We start from the raw sequence: 19,221 nt of genomic DNA on the forward strand, positions 1-19,221 counted from the left end.
GCCGGCTCGCCCTCGCCGGCCGCCGACTCTAGAGCGCGGAGGCGCGCCGGGTTCTTCTCGATGCGCACTTGCTTCAGGTTTCCTCTCAGCATCATCTCAGCGCGTGCCCCCCGGACCCGGCCTAGAGCTCGACCTGCGTGTCGATGTCCGCGCACGGAACCGGGGTCGGGAAGGACGCGCTCGGGTACGCCGCCAGCTCGCCGCCCGCACTCACGCCCCGGCCGCTCGCCCAAGATGGCGCCGCCACAGCCGCGGTGGGAAGGAGAGACGCCGCCGAAGCCCCGCCCCTCCGCCGAAGCCGCGCCGGGGCCAACGCGCCTGCGTACTGCTGCGCCCACGGCACTCTGGTGGCGCGCGCATGCGCACCGTTGTGCGCGCGTCCCTGTTCGCAGCCTTCCCAGGGCTGAGAGGAAGGCAGATCCCTAGCACCGTAGGAGACAGTGATGTTGGAAGTTGCAGCAGTGTGTGAAAACGCAGTGATTCGGGAAATGTCCACATTCTCTTACATGCCAGCTCAATTTTCAATGACAGCAGAAAGTGAAAACTTGCAGATTTATACATAGCATTGAATAACGAGGTATTTCCCAGTAATTGAAACAAGTAAAAACACATTTCTGCCCTTTTCAAGAGCAAGCTTTTATTATATTTCCTAATGAAAAATCCAATTCTATAAAATAATTGTGATGTTGATTATTCACCTCAGAGAAGGACTCCGTGAACACCTATGGACCACACCCTAGGACAGGGTCATCAAACGTTTTCTTCAAAGCGCCAGATGGCAAATATTTTAAGATCTTCAAGCCATAATCTGAGTCGGCCAAACTACTCAGTTCTGTCCAGTACCACTCCTGGCACGTGGTAGGTCTTCATTGGGTATTAAAAAGAAATGAATTCACAGTCACTTTACAAAACCGTTCAGTTTCTCGTGAACTTAAACAAATGCTTGATTTAGAACAGCAATCCCTCTCCTATTCATCCAACTGAAATGAAAACTTGTGTTCACTCAAAAACCTGTATGAAAATGTTCATACGGCTTTATCTGTAATCAACGAAAACTGGAAACAACCCAAATGTCCAACTGGTGGATAGTCTAACAGTGGTACATTCATGTAATAGAATTTATTCAGCAGTAAAAAGGACTAAACTCCTGATAGATGCAATAATGTGACTCAACGGCTACATACCGAATATATGACATTCTGGAAAACTAGCTACAGAACACAGATCAGTGGTTGCCAGGAGCTGGGAGGTAGGGAGGGGTTGACTAAGTAGAGATACAGAGAAATTTTTGGAAAGATAAAAGTACATCTTGGGACTTCCCTGGCAGACCAGTGCTTAGGACTCCACGCTTTCATTGCCGTGGCCCCGGGGTCAATCCCTGGTTGGGGAACTGAGATCCTCCCCACCTCACTCAGAGCTGATATTGTCAAATTTATTAATTTCACCGAAAAAAAAGGCACAGTAAATAAAATTGGCTCACTATCCACACCAAATCAACCAACCTAATTCCATATGTAGCCACATGCGCTGCCTTCCCTCCCGTTACAATGAACGAATGGTCAAAAATCCCCTCTTAGGGCTTCCCTGGTGGCGCAGTGGTTGGGAGTCCGCCTGCCGATGTAGGGGACACGGGTTCGTGCCCCGGTCCGGGAGGATCCCACATGCCGCGGAGCGGCTGGGCCCGTGAGCCATGGCCGCTGAGCCTGCGCATCCGGAGCCTGTGCTCCGCAACGGGAGAGGCCACAGCAGTGAGAGGCCCGCGTACCGCAAAAAAAAAAAAAAAAATCCCCTCTTAGGCCAAACCACTGGATGGCAGGTTTCAAGTGCTTCGCTTCTATAGTTACCTAATCCCCTTCCAAGTGATTAGTTACTTGATCTGTACTGAACTATTTCCATCAGCAAAAGAAACTGTTGATAAAACTTTCTTCTTGGAAAAAAAAAGGAAAGAAAAGGGAAAAACCTTCTCTACACCGCATGTCGTTCTTTAGCTACTATTTCTTTAGTCAAGAAAGAAAGAAAGGAAAGAAGAGTTGTCTGTTTTCTGTCTCGATTTGCTCATCCTTGATTTCTTCAGCCACACTGATCAGATGTCTATCCCACATTCCATCCCTCTGAAACCTCTCTTGTCACCATGGGCGACAGCTTCCACTTTGACCAGATGCAGCAGTCATATCACAGATCTTCCAGCAGCATTTGATGTTGTCGATCTAGGCCTGAGTTCTTTCATGTGTAATGTGGGAAGAATACCTTCTTTACAGAGTTACTGTGCCTGTTAAATGAATTGAAGTATAGTCTTTGGAAAATAATCTGGCATCATAAATACAAGTACTATTATCGATCGCTTCCCTCCTACATTTCTGAAACACTGTTCTACCTTCTGCACTACGACATTCCCTGATATTCTCACAGCCACTGGCCGCTCTCTCTGTCTTTCCTGGGAATCTTCACTTGAGAACGTTGGAGAACCACAAGTCCAAGTCCTCCTCTCCTCTTCTGCTACACTCATTCCCCAGGTCAGACCGTCCACACCAGGGTGCCTCAGAAGCATTGGAGCAGGTTTTTTAAACCTCAACACTATTGATATTTTGGGCCGAATAATAATTTATCGTGAGGAGATGTTTAGCAGCATCACTGGCTTCTACCCGGTAGATGCCAGTAACACCACACTCGCAGTGGTTACGAACCAAAATGTGCTGGGAATTATTCTAATTGCTTTACACTCACTCATTAATCATCACAACAGTCACTTAAGGTATATACTATTAATATCATCTCTTTTTTTAAGACTTTACTTTTTGGAGCTGTTTTCAGTTCGCTGCAAAATTAATAGGAAGGCATAGAGATTTCCCATGCACTCCCTGCCCGACACCTGCACAGTCTCCCCACTATCAACATCCCCGCCACATGGGACATTTGTTATACTTATTGACCCTACACTGACATGTCATCATCGCCCAGAGTCACGAGTTTACATTAGGGTCACTCTTGGTGGTGTACAGACTCTGTGGGTCTGAAAAAATGTATAATGATGTGTATCCAGCATTGTAGTATCCCACATAGTATTTTCACTGCCCTAAATCTCCTCTATTCTCCACTTATTCATCACTCTCCCCATCCAACCCCTGTTAACCCCTGATTTCTTTACTGTCCCCATAGCTTTGCCTTTCCAGATTATTTCTATGTAGCCTTTTCAGTCTGTCTTCTTTCACTAAATAATATGCATTTAAAGTATTCTAGGGCTTCCCTGGTGGTGCAGTGGTTGAGAATCTGCCTGCCAATGCAGGGGACACGGGTTCGAGCCCTGGTCTGGGAAGATCCCACATGCCACGGAGCAACTAGGCCCGTGAGCCACAACTACTGAGCCTGCGCGTCTGGAGCTTGTGCTCCACAACAAGAGAGCTGCGACAGTGAGAGGCCCGCGCACCGCGATGAAGAGTGGCCCCTGCTCGCCGCAACTAGAGAAAGCCCACGCACAGAAATGAAGAGCCAACACAGCCAAAAATAAATAAATAAGTAAATAAATTTTAATAAAAATAAAGTATTCTATGTCTTTTCCTGATCTTATAGATCACTTCTTTCTAGTGTTAAATAATATTACACTGTCTGGATGTACAACAGTTTATCCATCCACCTACTGAAGGACAACTTGGTTGTTTCAGGTTTGGCAATTATGAATAAAGCTGCTATAAACATCTGCATCTGGGGCTTCGTTGGTGACGCAGTGGTTAAGGATCCACCTGCCAATGCAGGGGACACAGGTTCGAGCCCTGGTCTGGGAAAATCCCACATGCCGCAGAACAACTAAGCCCGTGCACAGTGGTTGAGAGTCCGCCTGCCGAGGCAGGGGACACGGGTTCGTGCCCCAGTCCGGGAAGATCCCACATGCCGCGGAGAGGCTGGGCCCGTGAGCCATGGCCGCTGAGCCTGCGCGTCCGGAGCCTGTGCTCCGCAACGGGAGAGGCCACAACAGTGAGAGGCCTGCGTACCGCAATAAATAAATAAATAAATAAGAGATCTGTAGTTTTCCTCATATAGATCTTGTAGATAAATTGTTACATTTATATCTAAGTATGCTAAGTATTCATTTGTTTTGGGTGGCAATGTAAGTGGTATTGTGTTTGTAATTTCAAATTCCACATATTCATTGCTGGTGTGTAAAAACATTACTGACTTTTGTGTATTAACCTTGTATCCTGAAATCATCCATTTACTTTTTTTTTTTTGGCCATACCACACGGCTTATGGGGTCTTAGTTCCCTGACCAGGGATAGAACCCGAGCCCCCTGCATTGACAGCATGGTCTTAACCACTGGACCGCCAGGGAAACCTCCCCCCTCCATTTACTTTTAATCTATATATGCCTTTATACATTTATTTTTTTACATTTATTTATTTTATTTTATTTTTGGCTGCATCTGGTCTTAGTTGCAGCACACGGGATCTTCACTGAGGCATATGGGATCTTCCCTTGCGGTGCACGGGCTCTTTGTTGTGGCATACGGGCGTCTCTCTACTTATGGTGTGCAGGCTCCAGAGCACGTGAGCTCTGTAGTTTGCAGCACGCTGACTCTCTAGTTGAGGCACACGAGCTCAGTAGTTGTGGCGCACGGGCTTAGTTGCCCCACGGCATGTGGGATCTTAGTTCCCTGACCAGGGATCAAACCTGCGTCCCCTGCAGTGTAAGGCAGATTCTTTACCACTGGACCACCAGGGAAGTCCCTATACCTTTATATTTAAAGTGGGTTTCTTATACACAACATAGAATTGGGTCTTGTTTTTTGATCAACCCTGTCTTTTAATTGGTAATCTCTGTCTTTTAATTGGTGCACTTAAATCAATGATGTTCAAAGTGATTACTGATATAGTTTGATTAATATATACCATATTTGTTATCATTTTTCATTTGTTGCCCTAGCTCTTTGTTCCTATATTTATACTTTTTAATTGAAATATAGCTGATTTACAATGTTATGTTAATTACTGCTGTACAGCAATATGACTTAATTATACATATAATACATTCATTTTCATTCTTTCCCATTATGGTTTATCATTCTCCTATTTTTGTAGACCACACTTTCTGCCTTCTGTAGTCTTAACTAAGCATTTTATAATTTAATTTTCCCTCCTTCTTAGCATATCAGTTGTACTTATTTTTCTACTTTTTTAAGTGGTTGCCCTACAGTTTGCAATGTACATTTATTTACAACTAACCCAAGACCACTTTCAAATAACACTGATAACTTCACAGGTAGTGTATTTTGTAATAGTAAAATAATCCTGATTCCTCCCTCTCATCCCTTGTATCATTTCAGTCATTCATTTCATCCATATACAAGCCTATATATGTATAATTTAATATATTGTTTCTATTATTATCTTGAACAAAGTTATCTGTTAGATCAATTAAGAATAAGAAAAATAAAAGTTTTTACTGTATATTCACATTCCTTCTCCAGTGCTCTTACTTTCTTAATATAAATCTGAGTATCTGACATATATTATTTTCTTTCTCTGTAAAGCACACCTTTCAACATTTCTTATAAAGCAGATTCACTAGCAACAAATTCCATCAATTTATCTTTGTCTGAAAAAGTCTTTATTTTCCTTCGCTTTTGAAGGATAAGATTGCAGGAAACAGAATTCTACAATGGTGTTTTTTTTCCTCAACACTTTAAATATTTCACTCCACTCTCTCTTGTTTGCCTTGTTTCTGAGGAGAAGTCAAATGTAATTATAATCTTTGTTCCTCTATTGGTAAGGTGTTTTCTTTCTCTGGCTTCTTTCAGGAAATTTTCCTTTAATTTTCTGTCGTTTGAACACGACATGCCCACGTGTAGCTTGTTTTTGTGTTTATCCTGCTCTCTGAGCTTGTGGATCTGTGGTTTGGTATCTGACATTAATCTGGGAAATTCTCAGTCATTATTGTTTCAAATATTTCTCCTGTTCCTTTCTTTCTTCTTCCTCTGGTGTTCCCATGACTTGCATTTACACTTCCACAGTTCTTGGATATTCTCTTCTCTTCCCCCCTGACCTCCCTACTTGTTTCATTGCTTTTCAGTTTTGGAGGACCTTTTGGTTTTGCTTTTGTTGTTGTTTTTTTTATTTTTATTTTTTATAAATTTATTTATTTATTTTTGGCTGTGTTGGGTCTTCGTTGCGGTGCGCAGGCGTCTCACTGCGGTGGCTTCTCTTGTTGCGGAGCACGGGCTCTAGGTGCGTGGGCTTCAGTAGTTGTGGCACGCGGGCTCAGTAGTTGTGGCCCGCGGGCTCTAGAGTGCAGGCTCAGTAGTTGTGGCGCACGGGCTTAGTTGCTCCGTGGCACGTGGGATCTTCCCGGACCAGGGCTCAAACCTGCGTCCCCTGCACTGGCAGGCAGATTCTTAACCGCTGCGCCGCCAGGGAAGCCCCGGAGTTGTTTTAAGGTCACAGTTCGATAAGGCCGCAGGCACGGGCCCCGTGTTCTCTCCCCGCTCCCGCAGGCGCCCCCCAGCGTCCCCACCTCCTCCGCCCCCACCACCCACAGTCGGGGCTCGGCCCGCGGTCTGTGCGCCGGCAACCGCGCCCTGCGGCCCCGGAGGAGAGGTGCCAGGAGGAGGGGCGATGCACCTGGGCCCGGCTCCTGGAGCCCCATCTGCGTGATGGGCGGCGGCGCAGAGGCTGGATCAGGGCCGAGGCTTCCAGGGTGGGGTGCGCACTCGCCCCGAGAACCCCGCAGGAGCCTGACCCCTCGGACCCTCCCCTGTGAAAGCCTCCACGTGCCCACAGCAGGCGGGGCACCGCCTTGCGGAGGCACTCGGAGGCCCTGACCAGACAACGTCCTTCTCTGCAAAGGGAGTGCCCGCAACTTACGGATAAGCAGAGTTTCACCCACAGAAGGAGGAGGATGCAGGACCATAGAGTTTTTGTTTGTTTGTTTGTTTGTTTTTGCGGTACGCGGGCCTCTCACTGTTGTGGCCTCTCCCGCTGCGGAGCACAGGCTCCGGACGTGCAGGCTCGGCGGCCATGGCTCACGGGCCCAGCCGCTCCGCGGCATGTGGGATCTTCCCGGACCGGGGCACGAACCCGTGTCCCCTGCATCGGCAGGCGGGCTCTCAACCATTGCGCCACCAGGGAAGCCCTGACCATAGAGTTTTTAAACTTTGATCGGAGCTATTTAGCGGAAGAACACAAAGAGATGCAGTCATTCTTCAGTTAAAGAATGTAATACGAATCTGCGGAGAGTGAAAACGCAGGCCACACCAGCACTGATACGGGAAGAAGCTCTTGGCCTGCAAGCCTGCGGTTCTTGGTCATGCCTTCCGCCTGTCGATGGTGCCTAGATGATCTCACCTGATGTAACCAAGATTGAGAGCTACGGGCCTCCCCAAAGCCTCTCAGCACTGCCAGTTACCTTCTTTCTTGAGGGGAATTTGTGGATTTCAGATAAGGATACCTAAATCGTTTTCTGAAACTTATCAATTATGAACACATAGCAGGGTTCTGCTCGCAAATAAACATGCAAACAAAAATGAGGGAGGCGAGGAAGGTCAAACCAGGTAGAGAGACGACTTACACAAAACCTGGAGTCGTGACAGGGTCTGCGTCTCGGGGAAACAGGAAGTTTAGAAAGCCAAGTCCCTGGAGGGATGGGTAGGAAGGAATTACAGGTGAAGCTGGTCGAGGCTGCTAGGTCCCAATGGTAAGTGTCCTTGTGCCAAGGCGAAAGCGGGTGTGTCCTCTCGAAACCCCCTGCATGTTAAAGTCCCGACCCCAAGGACCTCAGAATGCAACTGCACTTACAGGTGATATTTTAAGGAGGTAGTTACGTTTAAATGCCTTCTTTAGGCGGGCCCCAATCTGATATGACTAGTATCCTTACGCAAATGGGAGTTTGGGGACTTCCCTGGTGGTCCAGTGGTTAGGACTCAGCACTCTCACTGCCGTGGGCCAGGGTTCAATCCCTGGCAGGGGAACTAAGATTCTGCAAGCCACGTGGCATGCCCCCCCCCCCCCCAAAAAAAAGTAAATGGATGAAAGAGGATGGCCTGTAACTTTTCTTTCTTGTATTATTCTTGTCAGGTTTCGTTATTTCTTTGATATTCATTCAATATCTTTGTCAGGATATTTTTGCCCTTGTAAAACAAGTTCTGAAGTGCCCTTTTCTTTCTATTTTCTGGGAGTTTATGTTCAAGATGGGTATCATCTCTTCCCTATGGAAGATTTCACCAGAGAAGGAATCTGAGTCTGCAGTTTTCTTTGTGATAAGGCTTGTAATTTCAGAGTCAATTTCTTAGACAGAGACAAGCCATTCAGATTTTCTATTTTTTCTTGGGACAGATGTGGTAAGTTGTTTCTCAGGTGATTAGTCTACCACATCAAATTTGTCAAACTCTTTGACCTAAGTTGATCGTAATACTTTCTTACGTTTTTAGCGTCCATAGGATCTCCAGTGGCTCTTCATATTGGTTATTTTTCTCTTTTTTGCTCCCTTGATCAGTCTCAATAGTGAAACTGAGTAGGACCCTGTGCCACTTTCCTGGGTATAAGCTTCTCCATGTTCCCCACCTTTGGTTTGTAGGAAAAGCTTTGATCTCCTAGGCCTTCCCCGAATTCCAAAGAGTAGACTCAAGCAGCTAAAAATTAGCGAAGTGAGAAAATGCAGAAACAAGTAATAGTAGCTTGAACAACAGTTGAGCCATAAATCAGTTGCAGGACCTCTAGTTCCTCCTCAAGGGATGTAGGTAACAATCTGAGCAGAGCCTTGAGTCATTTCACAGAAACCAGGGCTCCACCACATGCAAACTGCTTAACAAAGTCAGAGACCCAGGCAAACTGGAGCCAGACTGACAAAAATCTGTGTTAAGACCCAACCAATCAGAAGAACCATGAGCTGATCACACACTTAAGACTCTTACCCTAATTTTAGTCTTTAAAAACCCTTACCCTGAAGCCAAAAGGTCATTCGGGGCCTTCGAGGGTTGGCTGCCAGGTCTCCTTGCTGGTGCCTTGCAAATAAATGCTACTTTCCTTCCCCACAAGCCGGGTCAGTGGATTGACTGCTGTGCCTCGGGCGGGCGACCCGAGTTCGGTTTGGTAAACTGGAGGTTTACAGTTCTATTAATTTGTAAGCACATGACTTATGAAAGTCTTTTTAACACGCGTGAGCGAGCTGTTTCTCGCATTTCCCGGCTTTTAGGTTTCCCTTGCTCTATCTGTAGGCGTGAACTGGAATAACTGCTCTTCACTCCAAATGTGACTTCCAGGGCAGTGATGCGTAACCATCTACTCTCCAAGCTTAAAAGCTCAGCTGCTGGGACTTCCCTGGTGGTCCAGTGGTTAAGACTCCATGCTTCCACTGCTGGGGGCATGGGTTCCACCCCTGGTTGGGGAACTAAGATCCCGCATGCTGTGCGACGTGGCCAGGAAAAAAAAAAACCACCACAACTGAGCTGCTTAAAAAACAATCAGTCATAAGCTTTTGAACACCTTCTCTAGTCCAGAATATCACACCACTATTTTCCCAAACTAACTTCTCACTTTCTCAAAAACAAAGACTTGCGTATGTGGCTCAGATTATTCTTTCAACTCTAGTTAACTTCTCAAATTCTTAATTTCATCCTAACGTGGTCACACTTTATAGTTCAACATTATAAGAGATACGCTCCACTTCTCAAATTTTGTACTTCACGTTGTCTTTATCCACCACCTCTTTCCCTACGGCCTACCGCTGATGCCAAGGAGCTGGAATTTCAACCTCAAAGCAACGGGGAACTTCAGGGCTTTGAAACAGAAGTGATACGACCTAAAATGATACAGCGTCACTCCCTCCACCAAACTTGACTGAGCTCTTTGCTCCAATTACTCATTCACTTCTCCATCCTGTACAGCGAACTATAACTTATACACACACAGTGGCTATTAGCAACTCTTACTTGACTACAGTACTGAGTAAGGGAGGGACAGGGGATCACAGGAAGAAAATGGCTCAAGGTAAGAGTCTTTTTTTTTATTCTTTATTTTTTAATAATTTATTTATTTTTGGCTGTGTTGGGTCTTCATTGCTGCATGCGGGCTTTGTCTAGTTGTGGGGAGCGGGGTCTACTTTTTGTTGCTGTGTGCAGGCTTCTCATAGTGGCGGCTTCTCTTGGTGTGGAGCACAGGCTATAGGCATGCAGGCTCACTAGTTGTGGCGCACGGGCTTAGTTGCTCCGCAGCATGTGGGATCTTCCTGGACCAGGGGTTGAACCCGTGTCCCTTGCATTAGCAGGTGGATTCTTAACCACTGCGCCACCAGGGAAGCCCCAATGTAAGAGTCTTAAAGACAGCAATTTTGAAAATCTGAGGTTTATGAAAAAAATTCAGTTGTGCTCTGTGAGATGACAAAACCAATAAATTGCCACTTCTTGAGGGCTGTTATTCTGAAACTGCCCTAATTTTTGATATTAAATTTGTAGTAGGAGATAATTTTTTTCTATTGCCTTTTCTCAGTGAAATTAAAATGATGGAAACAGACCTTGGGTATATCCAGATCAGAGGTGACAAATCCTGCAGCAGGCGAGTGGGGGACGGTAAGCAGGACTTTCACTTACTGTTTTCTTCCTTCCTTCTTTAAGGTGAGTCCATACTAATTTTACAATGTGAAAAAAAGAGCTAGATAAGGAAAAAGAAACTAAATGATTCACCAGGCTAGAGAGATTTACTTTTATCATCTTCTGAATTTACAGCTGACTTTTTCTTCAACATCTCATTATGAAAAATTTCATACACATCAAAAAGTTGAAAGAAATTTACAGTGAACACGGATAAACCCAGCACCTACGTCTTTTGAATTTTTCACATTTAACTCATTACCACGTGCCTCATAGGTGTGCCTGCAGTATGCTGAAGAAATGAAAGAAGTTAAAAGTTGAGGATCTAATTTTGTCTTCTCAATGGATAAAGTGGCCACTGGTGGATTTCATTAGTTTGCTCAGATACACAAGCGTCTATCTAAGACAATCACATAACAAATCTGTCATTTGATTAACAGGTAAGTGTTCATGAAATAACAGGCACAGGAACCGTTTGCAGAGGGACTTCAGAACTGGATATGCTCAGAGTATCCCCACAGGCCTCTAGAGGAGGCTGGATTTTGGAAACACCCCAGAGCCCCATTCAGACCCAAATATGAAAGACTGAAATGGTCCAGCTGTCAGAAAACAAAACGGTTATAAACTAATGAGAATGATCTTCCTGGTTATTCCCCAAACACTTTTCTGCGCTGGCCTCGCCTACAGAGTCTGCAAGCGCTCCCGTGTTGGCCCTACCAAGGACGCATCTCGATCTTCTCAGGCACCGCTCACAGGAAAAGCCTTGAAACAAGTGTATGTAAGGATGGGATACACAACAGAACTGCTGTCAGAAACCACAAACAAAGGGAGAATTAGTCAATACATGGTGAAGGGAACACTGATTAACCAACTGAAAAAACGGACACCCTTAATTTTCGCAAGTGTATTTTTCTTTCAGATGAAAAGAAAAAAATGCCACAACACAAAAAGGTTAACTTACTATATTTTTAATATTTCTTATATTTGTACCAACATAAAAATAGGTATACACTCTTTATGCTTATAGTTTTTACATGACAATGAAAGCTAAAACATTTAAAAATTAAGTTAAAACAAAACAAAACCAATAAAACAAATTCATCACTTTAATCTATTTAACATGACAAATGATGCTGCTTTGCTCAAATAATAAAATAACATTTTGCCCAAATGAAATAAACCGTAAGTATTTGATCTAATAGCAAAAAGCTGCAGTTTCAGATCCCCGTTCTGTTTCTGAATAACAATGCTTGCTCACCTAAGTACCTTGTTCGACTGGTACTGATAAATTCAAGTCTTTCCCTCCCTCTTTCAGAGTATTAGCCACACCAGTCAAATGTCAGTCCTGAAGTGCCCATTTTATTATTTATTTTTTTTGGTGGTACGCGGGCCTCTCACTGTTGTGGCCTCTCCCACTGTGGAGCACAGGCTCCAACGCGCAGGCTCAGCGGCCATGGCTCACGGGCCCAGCCGCTCCGCGGCATGTGGGATCCTCCTGGACCGGGGCACGAACCCGTGTCCCCTACATCGGCAGGTGGACTCTCAACCACTGCGCCACCAGGGAAGCCCTGAAGTGCCCATTTTAAAAGGTGTGAACTGAAAAACTGAAAAGATCAACAACTGCCTTCACTGAAATCGGCATTAATCACTACAAATCCAATTAGCGTTAGAACCTGGAGCAGAAGCCATCTTCACTAGTTACTTGCTATGATACTTATTGCTAATGAGCTGATGAACCACTCCGTCTGGGAGCCTCAGCACAGAGGCACCGACTGTCAGGGTACAGGTCTGAGTAAGTGTGTGACCTCATCATGTCAGATCAGGTCTAAGGTGTACAACAGCTTCACGCCCTCCCTTCCCATGTTCTCCTGTAATCTGTGTTCCACAGTTTTACTTTTTTTCAAATCAGATTTTAATTTTGAATATTTAACACTATTGTTGATGTGCGTTTCACTCTCCTCATGTTTGCTAAGAATATGTGATAAATGCTGCCAATCTTTGCACCCATTCTCATTCTTCAGTTGATTTTTTCCTTCCCCAAAGAGTTTGCAATATAGACAAAACACAGAATCTTTCGAGGTCGAATAAAGTAACCAGGATCTAGTGGTTTTTTCACCATTTGGAAGAATTCTTGTATAGTAAGTTTCTGAAAACTTCCTCCCTGTACTGTCCTTTGGAAAGTTAAAATTTCTCACTTGAGGTGGATCATTTTCAACTAGAGTGTCCCTTTCTTTAATACTCAAAATTCGGGGCCACGTACCCGGATCTGCAGAAAGCACAGCTGGTATAATGGAGTCTTCTGCTTGTTTCTCTTCCAGTTGCTCTTGAAATTTATCAGCTATGGTTGACACAGAAGGAGGTAAATTCACATCCTGTTGGACCAATGGTGTATCTTGGCTACATTCTGCTGAAACCTGTAGTTCTGAAGTCTTTTCCTTTTTCACTGGTATTTTTTCTATTTTTTCCAAAAGTATATTCAATGACCCATACAATTCTCTTTCATTTTCTTCTCTAACAGCATTCCTTTTTCTGTTTTCTGATGCTAGCACTTTTTTTGAGTTTGTTTCCATCATCTGAGGAAAAACAGATTACAATTTTATTTTAAATTATTAACACTGAAAAAAATTAATGTATATACAAATGCCCAATAAGCACATGAAAAAGATGCTTATCATTAATCATCAAAGAAATACAAATCAATACCACCACATACCCATTCACACCCACTAGGATGGCTATAATGAAAAAAGAGATGATGACAGGCATTAACAGAGGTGTGGAAACACTGGAACCTCCTCGGGCGCTGGTGGCCATGTAAAATGGTGCTACTGCCTGGGAACACGGGGGCAACTCCTCAAAGTTACCAACAATGCAAAAATGAAGACGTATGTCCACACAAAGACTTGCACAAAGTGTTCACAGCAACACTAGTCACAGTAACCAAAAAGGAGAAGTAACAATGTGGTATTACCCATACAATGGAATATTATTTGGCAATAAAAGTTAAGTGCAGTAAAGATATATGCTATGACTTGGATGCACCTTGAAAACAGTTATGATATGTGAAAGTCCGTCACAAGGTGCCACACAGCGTATGACTCCATCCCATGAAAAGACACATTAGCTCTCTGGAGTCAATAAAATCAAAATGCAAAAACACAGTCAAAATAACACAGGTGCATACACTGTGAAGGACATCCTGCTAGCTGTAACATTTTAGTACAGGGACCACGGTATCCAACGGCGCTCAAGGACCTAAGAGCATTGTTCTGATTCAGTCCCGAACGCAGACACAGCGCTGAGCTAAGAGAAGCAGGAGTGACACGATCAGGTTTGTGCTCAAGGAAGACTGCTCTGATGGCACAGCCGTCTCCAGTGCTCAGGAAGGCCGGGGTACAGACAGGCCAGGAGGCTGGGGGGCAGTTTGGGCAAGAGGGGAGGGCGGGCACGTCGAGGGTTTGGTGCTGGAGACAGCGCCGGGAGAGGGTAGGGAGTAGAATATGGGTTAGCTGGTAACTGAGCGGCTCTGGGGACGAAGACAGAGGAGCAAACGTAACTGAAGTTTCTGCCAGGATGGGGGAAGTTTCTGACCGGATGGGGCTGTTTACTGATTTGGGAAACAAAGAAGGAAAGCAGGTTTGGAGTTTCAGTTTTAGACACAGAGTTTGAGATACCTGTGGAACATTCAAATGGAAATTAGATGGATGTACCAGTGTGAAACTGAAGAAATACGATCTATAGATATATTCCGGAAGTCATCAAAATATGTATTCACTGAAACTATGGGATTGGATAAGACTATACCAGAAGAGCATATTTAAGAAGAAACAGAACGCCAAGGACTGTTAGAGTTATTTTTTTTTTTTAACATAACCAAACCCAAGCCTTGGGCTTATTTCTTCCCTCCCTGAGTTTCTCGGTAGTGAGTAGGCAGTCAAGTTGTTATAATTCCCCACACATCTAAGACTCATCATTCTGGAGATCACTAAATTGAATCCAATGTAGATCCCAGCCTCAGGGAACTCATGGCGTTCGTATAATTAAATGCTGGTATCAGATGCACTAGAACATATATACTATGTACATTTTTTTGGCCACACCATGCGGCTTGCGGGATCTTACTTCCCCATGTTAATTAAGGTTTCAGGTGTGAGGTCAAATCTAGTTGTGTGACTTTCGGTAAGACACTTCTCTGAAATTCAGTATCTTTAACATAGTTCAAAGGTTTTATTTATTTGAAATTGAATATACATTTAATAAAGAACATCAACTAATGATACCTGGCTAATTAAAACAAATAATTAAACTAATTAACACCCCCTTTCCCAGAAGTTAACAACTTTCAACATTTTTAGCTGATTCTTTTCGTGTTCACTTCCAAATATCAAAATAACATGTTTGTATTGCTTTTACTGATTTTTCCTCCCAGTTTTCGGCATCACTATTGACTTCTCAACGAGGAAGATGCACAGTTGGTTCTCCTTCTCGCTGTGCTTATTACACACACTCACCCTCCAGCCACCTGCTCATCCTTCTTCAACTCTGGCACCACTGATACTTGGCCAGATAATGCTTTGTTGTGAAGGCCTGTCTGGCCCCCTCTCAGTGATGCCAGGAGCACTCTCCCAGTTGTGATAAAAAAAAAATGTTGGAAGACCTTGACAAATGTCCCCAGGGGGACAAAATCACCCCCCATTAGGTCAGTGGCCAAGACCCAGATTCCATCTTTACACTGATGCCTGTGCATGCTGTTCTGAGATAAGCCACTAACTGATAAGCCAGTTTTTCCTTAAGGTCCTCATGTATCACCAAGGCTTTCTATCGTGAAGGCCTGCCACTAACCACTTATAAACACTAATGTGGTACGGGGAAAGCACATTTACAAAACTTCTGTATTATACAGAAATATCATTCCTGTACTTGCCAACTGCTTATGAGCTACGCACATGACTGACACATGCACGGTAGAAGACAAAGACACTTTTGGGGGGGATCAGAGTGGCAGTCAGGATAGTTATTCCAGCAATTCTGAATAAGTGGCTGCTGCCTGTTTTGACTATGTTCACTTTCCCATGTGTACCCCCTCCGGGGTTCGTTTAAAAGTAAAGACTGATAAGCTATGAGCCATCCTTATGTTCTTCAGAGGGTAAGCAGGGTATCTGTCTGAAGTTTATGAACTCATTGTTCTTAACTGAGCAAAGCACAGAGCCTAAGCAGGTTACAGGTCAATCATCCACACACACATACACACCCACGTACAAATATGATGACCTAAGATAGTTACTTATTACCAAAGCAGAGAGTATTTTTTTAATTTAACCTTTTATACCCAAAATATTGTCATTCAACATGTAATCAATATAAATTTTTTTGAATTTTATATACAGCAGGTTCTTATTAGTTATCTATTTTATACATATTAGTGTATATATGTCAATTCCAATCTCCCAATTCATCCCACCACCACCACCACCCCTGCCACTTTCACCCCTTGGTGTCCATACATTTGTTCTCTACATCTGTGTCTCTTATTTCTGCCCTGAAAACCGGTTCATCTGTACCATTTTTCTAGGTTCCACATATATGAGTTAATATACAATATTTGTTTTTCTCTTTTTGACTTACTTCACTCCGTATGACGGTCTCTAGATCCATCCACGTCTCTACAAATGACCCAATTTCATTCCCTTTTATGGCTAAGTAATATTCCATTGCATATAGGTACCACATCTTCTTTATCCATTCGTCTATGGGCATTTAGGTTGCTTCCATGACCTGGCTATTGTAAATAGTGCTGCAGTGAACACTGGGGTGCATGTGTCTTTTTGAATTGTGGTTTTCTCTGGATATATGCCCAGTAGTGAGACTGCTGCACCATACGGTAATTCTATTTGTAGTTTTTTTAAGGAACCTCCATACTGTTCTCCATAGTGGCTGTATCAGTTTACATTCCCACCAACAGTGCAAGAGGGTTCCCTTTTCTCCACACCCTCTCCAGCATCTGTTGTTTGTAGATTTTCTGATGATGCCCATGCTAACTGGTGTGAGGTGATATCTCATTGTAGTTTTGATTCGCATTTCTCTAATAATCAGTGATGCTGAGAAGCTTTTCATATGCCTCTTGGCCATCTGTATGTCTTCTTTGGAGAAATGTCACATAGGTCTTCTGCCCATTTTTTGACTGGGTTGTTTGTTTTAATATTGAGCTGCATGAGCTGTTTATATATTCTGGAGATTAATTCTTTGTCCATTGATTCGTGGACAATATTGCAAATATTTTCTCCCATTCTGAGGGCTGTCTTTTCATCTTGTTTATAAAAGCTTTTGCACAACAAAAGAAACTAAGTTTCATTAGGTCCTGGTTGTTTATTTTTGTTTTTATTTCCATTACTTTGGGAGGTGGGTCAAAAAAGATCTTGCTGTGATTTATGTCAAAGAGTATTCTTCCTATGTTTTCCTCTAAGAGTTTTATAGTGTCTGGCCTTACATTTAGAAATTTAATCCATTTTGAGTTTATTTTTGTGTATGGTGTTAGGGAGTGTTCTAATTTCATTCTTTTACATGTAGCTGTCCAGTTTTCCCAGCACCACTTATTGAAGAGGCTGTCTTTTCTCCATTGTATATTCTTGCCTCCTTTATCAAAGATAAGGTGACCATATGTGCGTGGATTTATCTCTGGGCTTTCTATCCTGTTCCATTGATCTATATTTCTGTTTCTGTGCCAGTACCATACTGTCTTGATTACTGTAGCTTTGTAGTATAGTCTGAAGTCAGGGAGCCTGTTTCCTCCAGCTCCATTTTTTTTCCCCCCTCAAGACTGCTTTGGCTATTCAGGGTCTTTTGTGTCTCCATACAAATTTTAAGATTTTTTTGTTCCAGATTTGTAAAAAGTGCCACTGGTAATTTGATAGGGATTGCATTGAATCTGTAGATTGCTTTGGGTAGTGTAGTCATCTGTTGGTATCATCTTTAAATTCTTTCATCAGTGTCTACAGTATCATGTCATCTGCAAACAGTGACAGTTTTACTTCTTCTTTTCCGATTTGTATTCCTTTTATTTCTTTTTCTTCTCTGACTGCTATGGCTAGGACTTCCAAAACTATGTTGAATAACTGTGGTGAGAGCGGACATCCTTGTCTTTTTCCTAATCTTACAGGAGATGCTTCCAGTTTTTCACCATTGAGAATGATGTTTGCTGTGGGTTTGTCATATATGGCCTTTATTATGTTGAGGCAGGTTCCCTCTATGCTCACTTTCTGGACAGTTTTTATCATAAAACTGTCAAAAGATTTTCTCTGTCTTTTGAGATGATCATATGGTTTTTATTCTTCAATTTGTTAATATGCTGTATCACACTGATTGATTTGCGTATACTGAAGAATCCTTGCATCCCTGGGATAAATCCCACTTGATCATGGTGTATGATCCTTTTAGTGTGTTATTGGATTCTGTTTGCAAGTATTCTGTTGAGGATTTCTGTATCTATATTCATCAGTGATACAGGTCTGTAATTTTCTTTTTTTTTTTTTGGTGTCTTTGTCTGGTCTTGGTATCAGAGTGATGGTGGACTCATAGAATGAGTTTGGGAGTGTTCCTTCCTCTGCAATTTTTTGGAAGAGTTTGAGAAGGATGGGTGTTAGCTCTTCTCTAAATGTTTGACAGAATTCACCTGTGAAGCCATCTGGTCTTGGACTCTTGGTTGTTGGAATATTTTAAATCACAGTTTCAATTTCATTACTTGTGATTGGTCTGTTCATATTTTCTACCTCTTCCTTGTTCAGTCTTGGAAGGTTATACCTTCTAAGAATTTGTCCATTTCTTCCAGGTTGTCCATTTTATTAGCATAGAGTTGCTTGTAGTAGTCTATCTTAGGATGCTTTGTATTTCTGCAGTGTCTGTTGTAACTTCTCCTTTTTCATTTCTAATTTTATTGATTTGAGTCCTCTCCCTCTTTTTCTTGATGAGTCTGGCTAAAGGTTTATTAATTTTGTTTATCTTCTCAAAGAGCCAGCTTTTAGTTTTATTGATCTTTGCTATTGTTTTGTTTCTATTTCATTTATTCTGCTCTGATCTTCTATGATTTATTTCCTTCTACTAATTTTGGGTTTTGTTTGGTCTTCTTTCTCTAGTTCCTTTAGGTGTAAGTTTAGATTGTTTGAGGTTTTTCTTGTTTCTTGAGGTAGGCTTGTATTGCTATATACTTTCCTCTTAGAACTGCTTTTGCTGAATCCCATAGGCTTTGGATCGTTGTGTTTTCATTGTAATTTGTCTCTAGGTATTTTTTAATTTCCTCTTTGATTTCTTTAGAGATCTCTTGGTTATTTAGTAACATATCGTTTAGCCTCCAATGTGTTTGTGTTTTTTACATTTTTATCCCTGTAATTGATTTCTAATCTCATAGCGCTGTGGTTGGAAAAGATGCTTGATATGATTTCAATTTTCTTAAATTTACTGAGGCTTGATTTGTGACCCAAGATGTGATCTATCCTGGAGAACTTTCCGTGTGCACTTGAGAAGAAAGTGTAATCTGCCGTTTTTGGATGGAATGTCTTATAAATATCAATTAAATCTATCTGGTCTATTTTGTCATTTAAAGCTTGTGTTTCCTTATTACTTTTCTGTCTGGATGATCTGTCCATTGGTGTAAGTG

General features: G+C 42.9%; 2 protein-coding genes across 2 annotated transcripts in view; both read right to left on the minus strand.

The window, feature by feature from the left end:
• The window catches only part of PSPC1 (paraspeckle component 1), a 59,712-nt gene extending 59,473 nt beyond the window's left edge, over nt 1–239 (minus strand). The window contains exon 1 of the mRNA XM_024751355.1: nt 3–239. Coding sequence (XP_024607123.1) covers nt 3–95 — 93 coding nt within the window. The 5' untranslated portion in view covers nt 96–239. The remainder of the gene's footprint in view (nt 1–2) is intronic.
• Nucleotides 240–11,538: 11,299 nt separating this feature from the next.
• ZMYM5 (zinc finger MYM-type containing 5) overlaps nt 11,539–19,221 on the minus strand; it is a 32,083-nt gene continuing 24,400 nt past the window's right edge. Inside the window, exon 10 of the mRNA XM_024751370.1 lies at nt 11,539–13,144. Within this exon, the coding sequence (XP_024607138.1) occupies nt 12,386–13,144 (759 nt within the window). The 3' untranslated portion in view covers nt 11,539–12,385. The remainder of the gene's footprint in view (nt 13,145–19,221) is intronic.

This window comes from Neophocaena asiaeorientalis, unplaced genomic scaffold (assembly GCF_003031525.2).
Source record: "Neophocaena asiaeorientalis asiaeorientalis breed wild unplaced genomic scaffold, Neophocaena_asiaeorientalis_V1.1 scaffold914, whole genome shotgun sequence".
Lineage (NCBI taxonomy): Eukaryota > Metazoa > Chordata > Mammalia > Artiodactyla > Phocoenidae > Neophocaena > Neophocaena asiaeorientalis.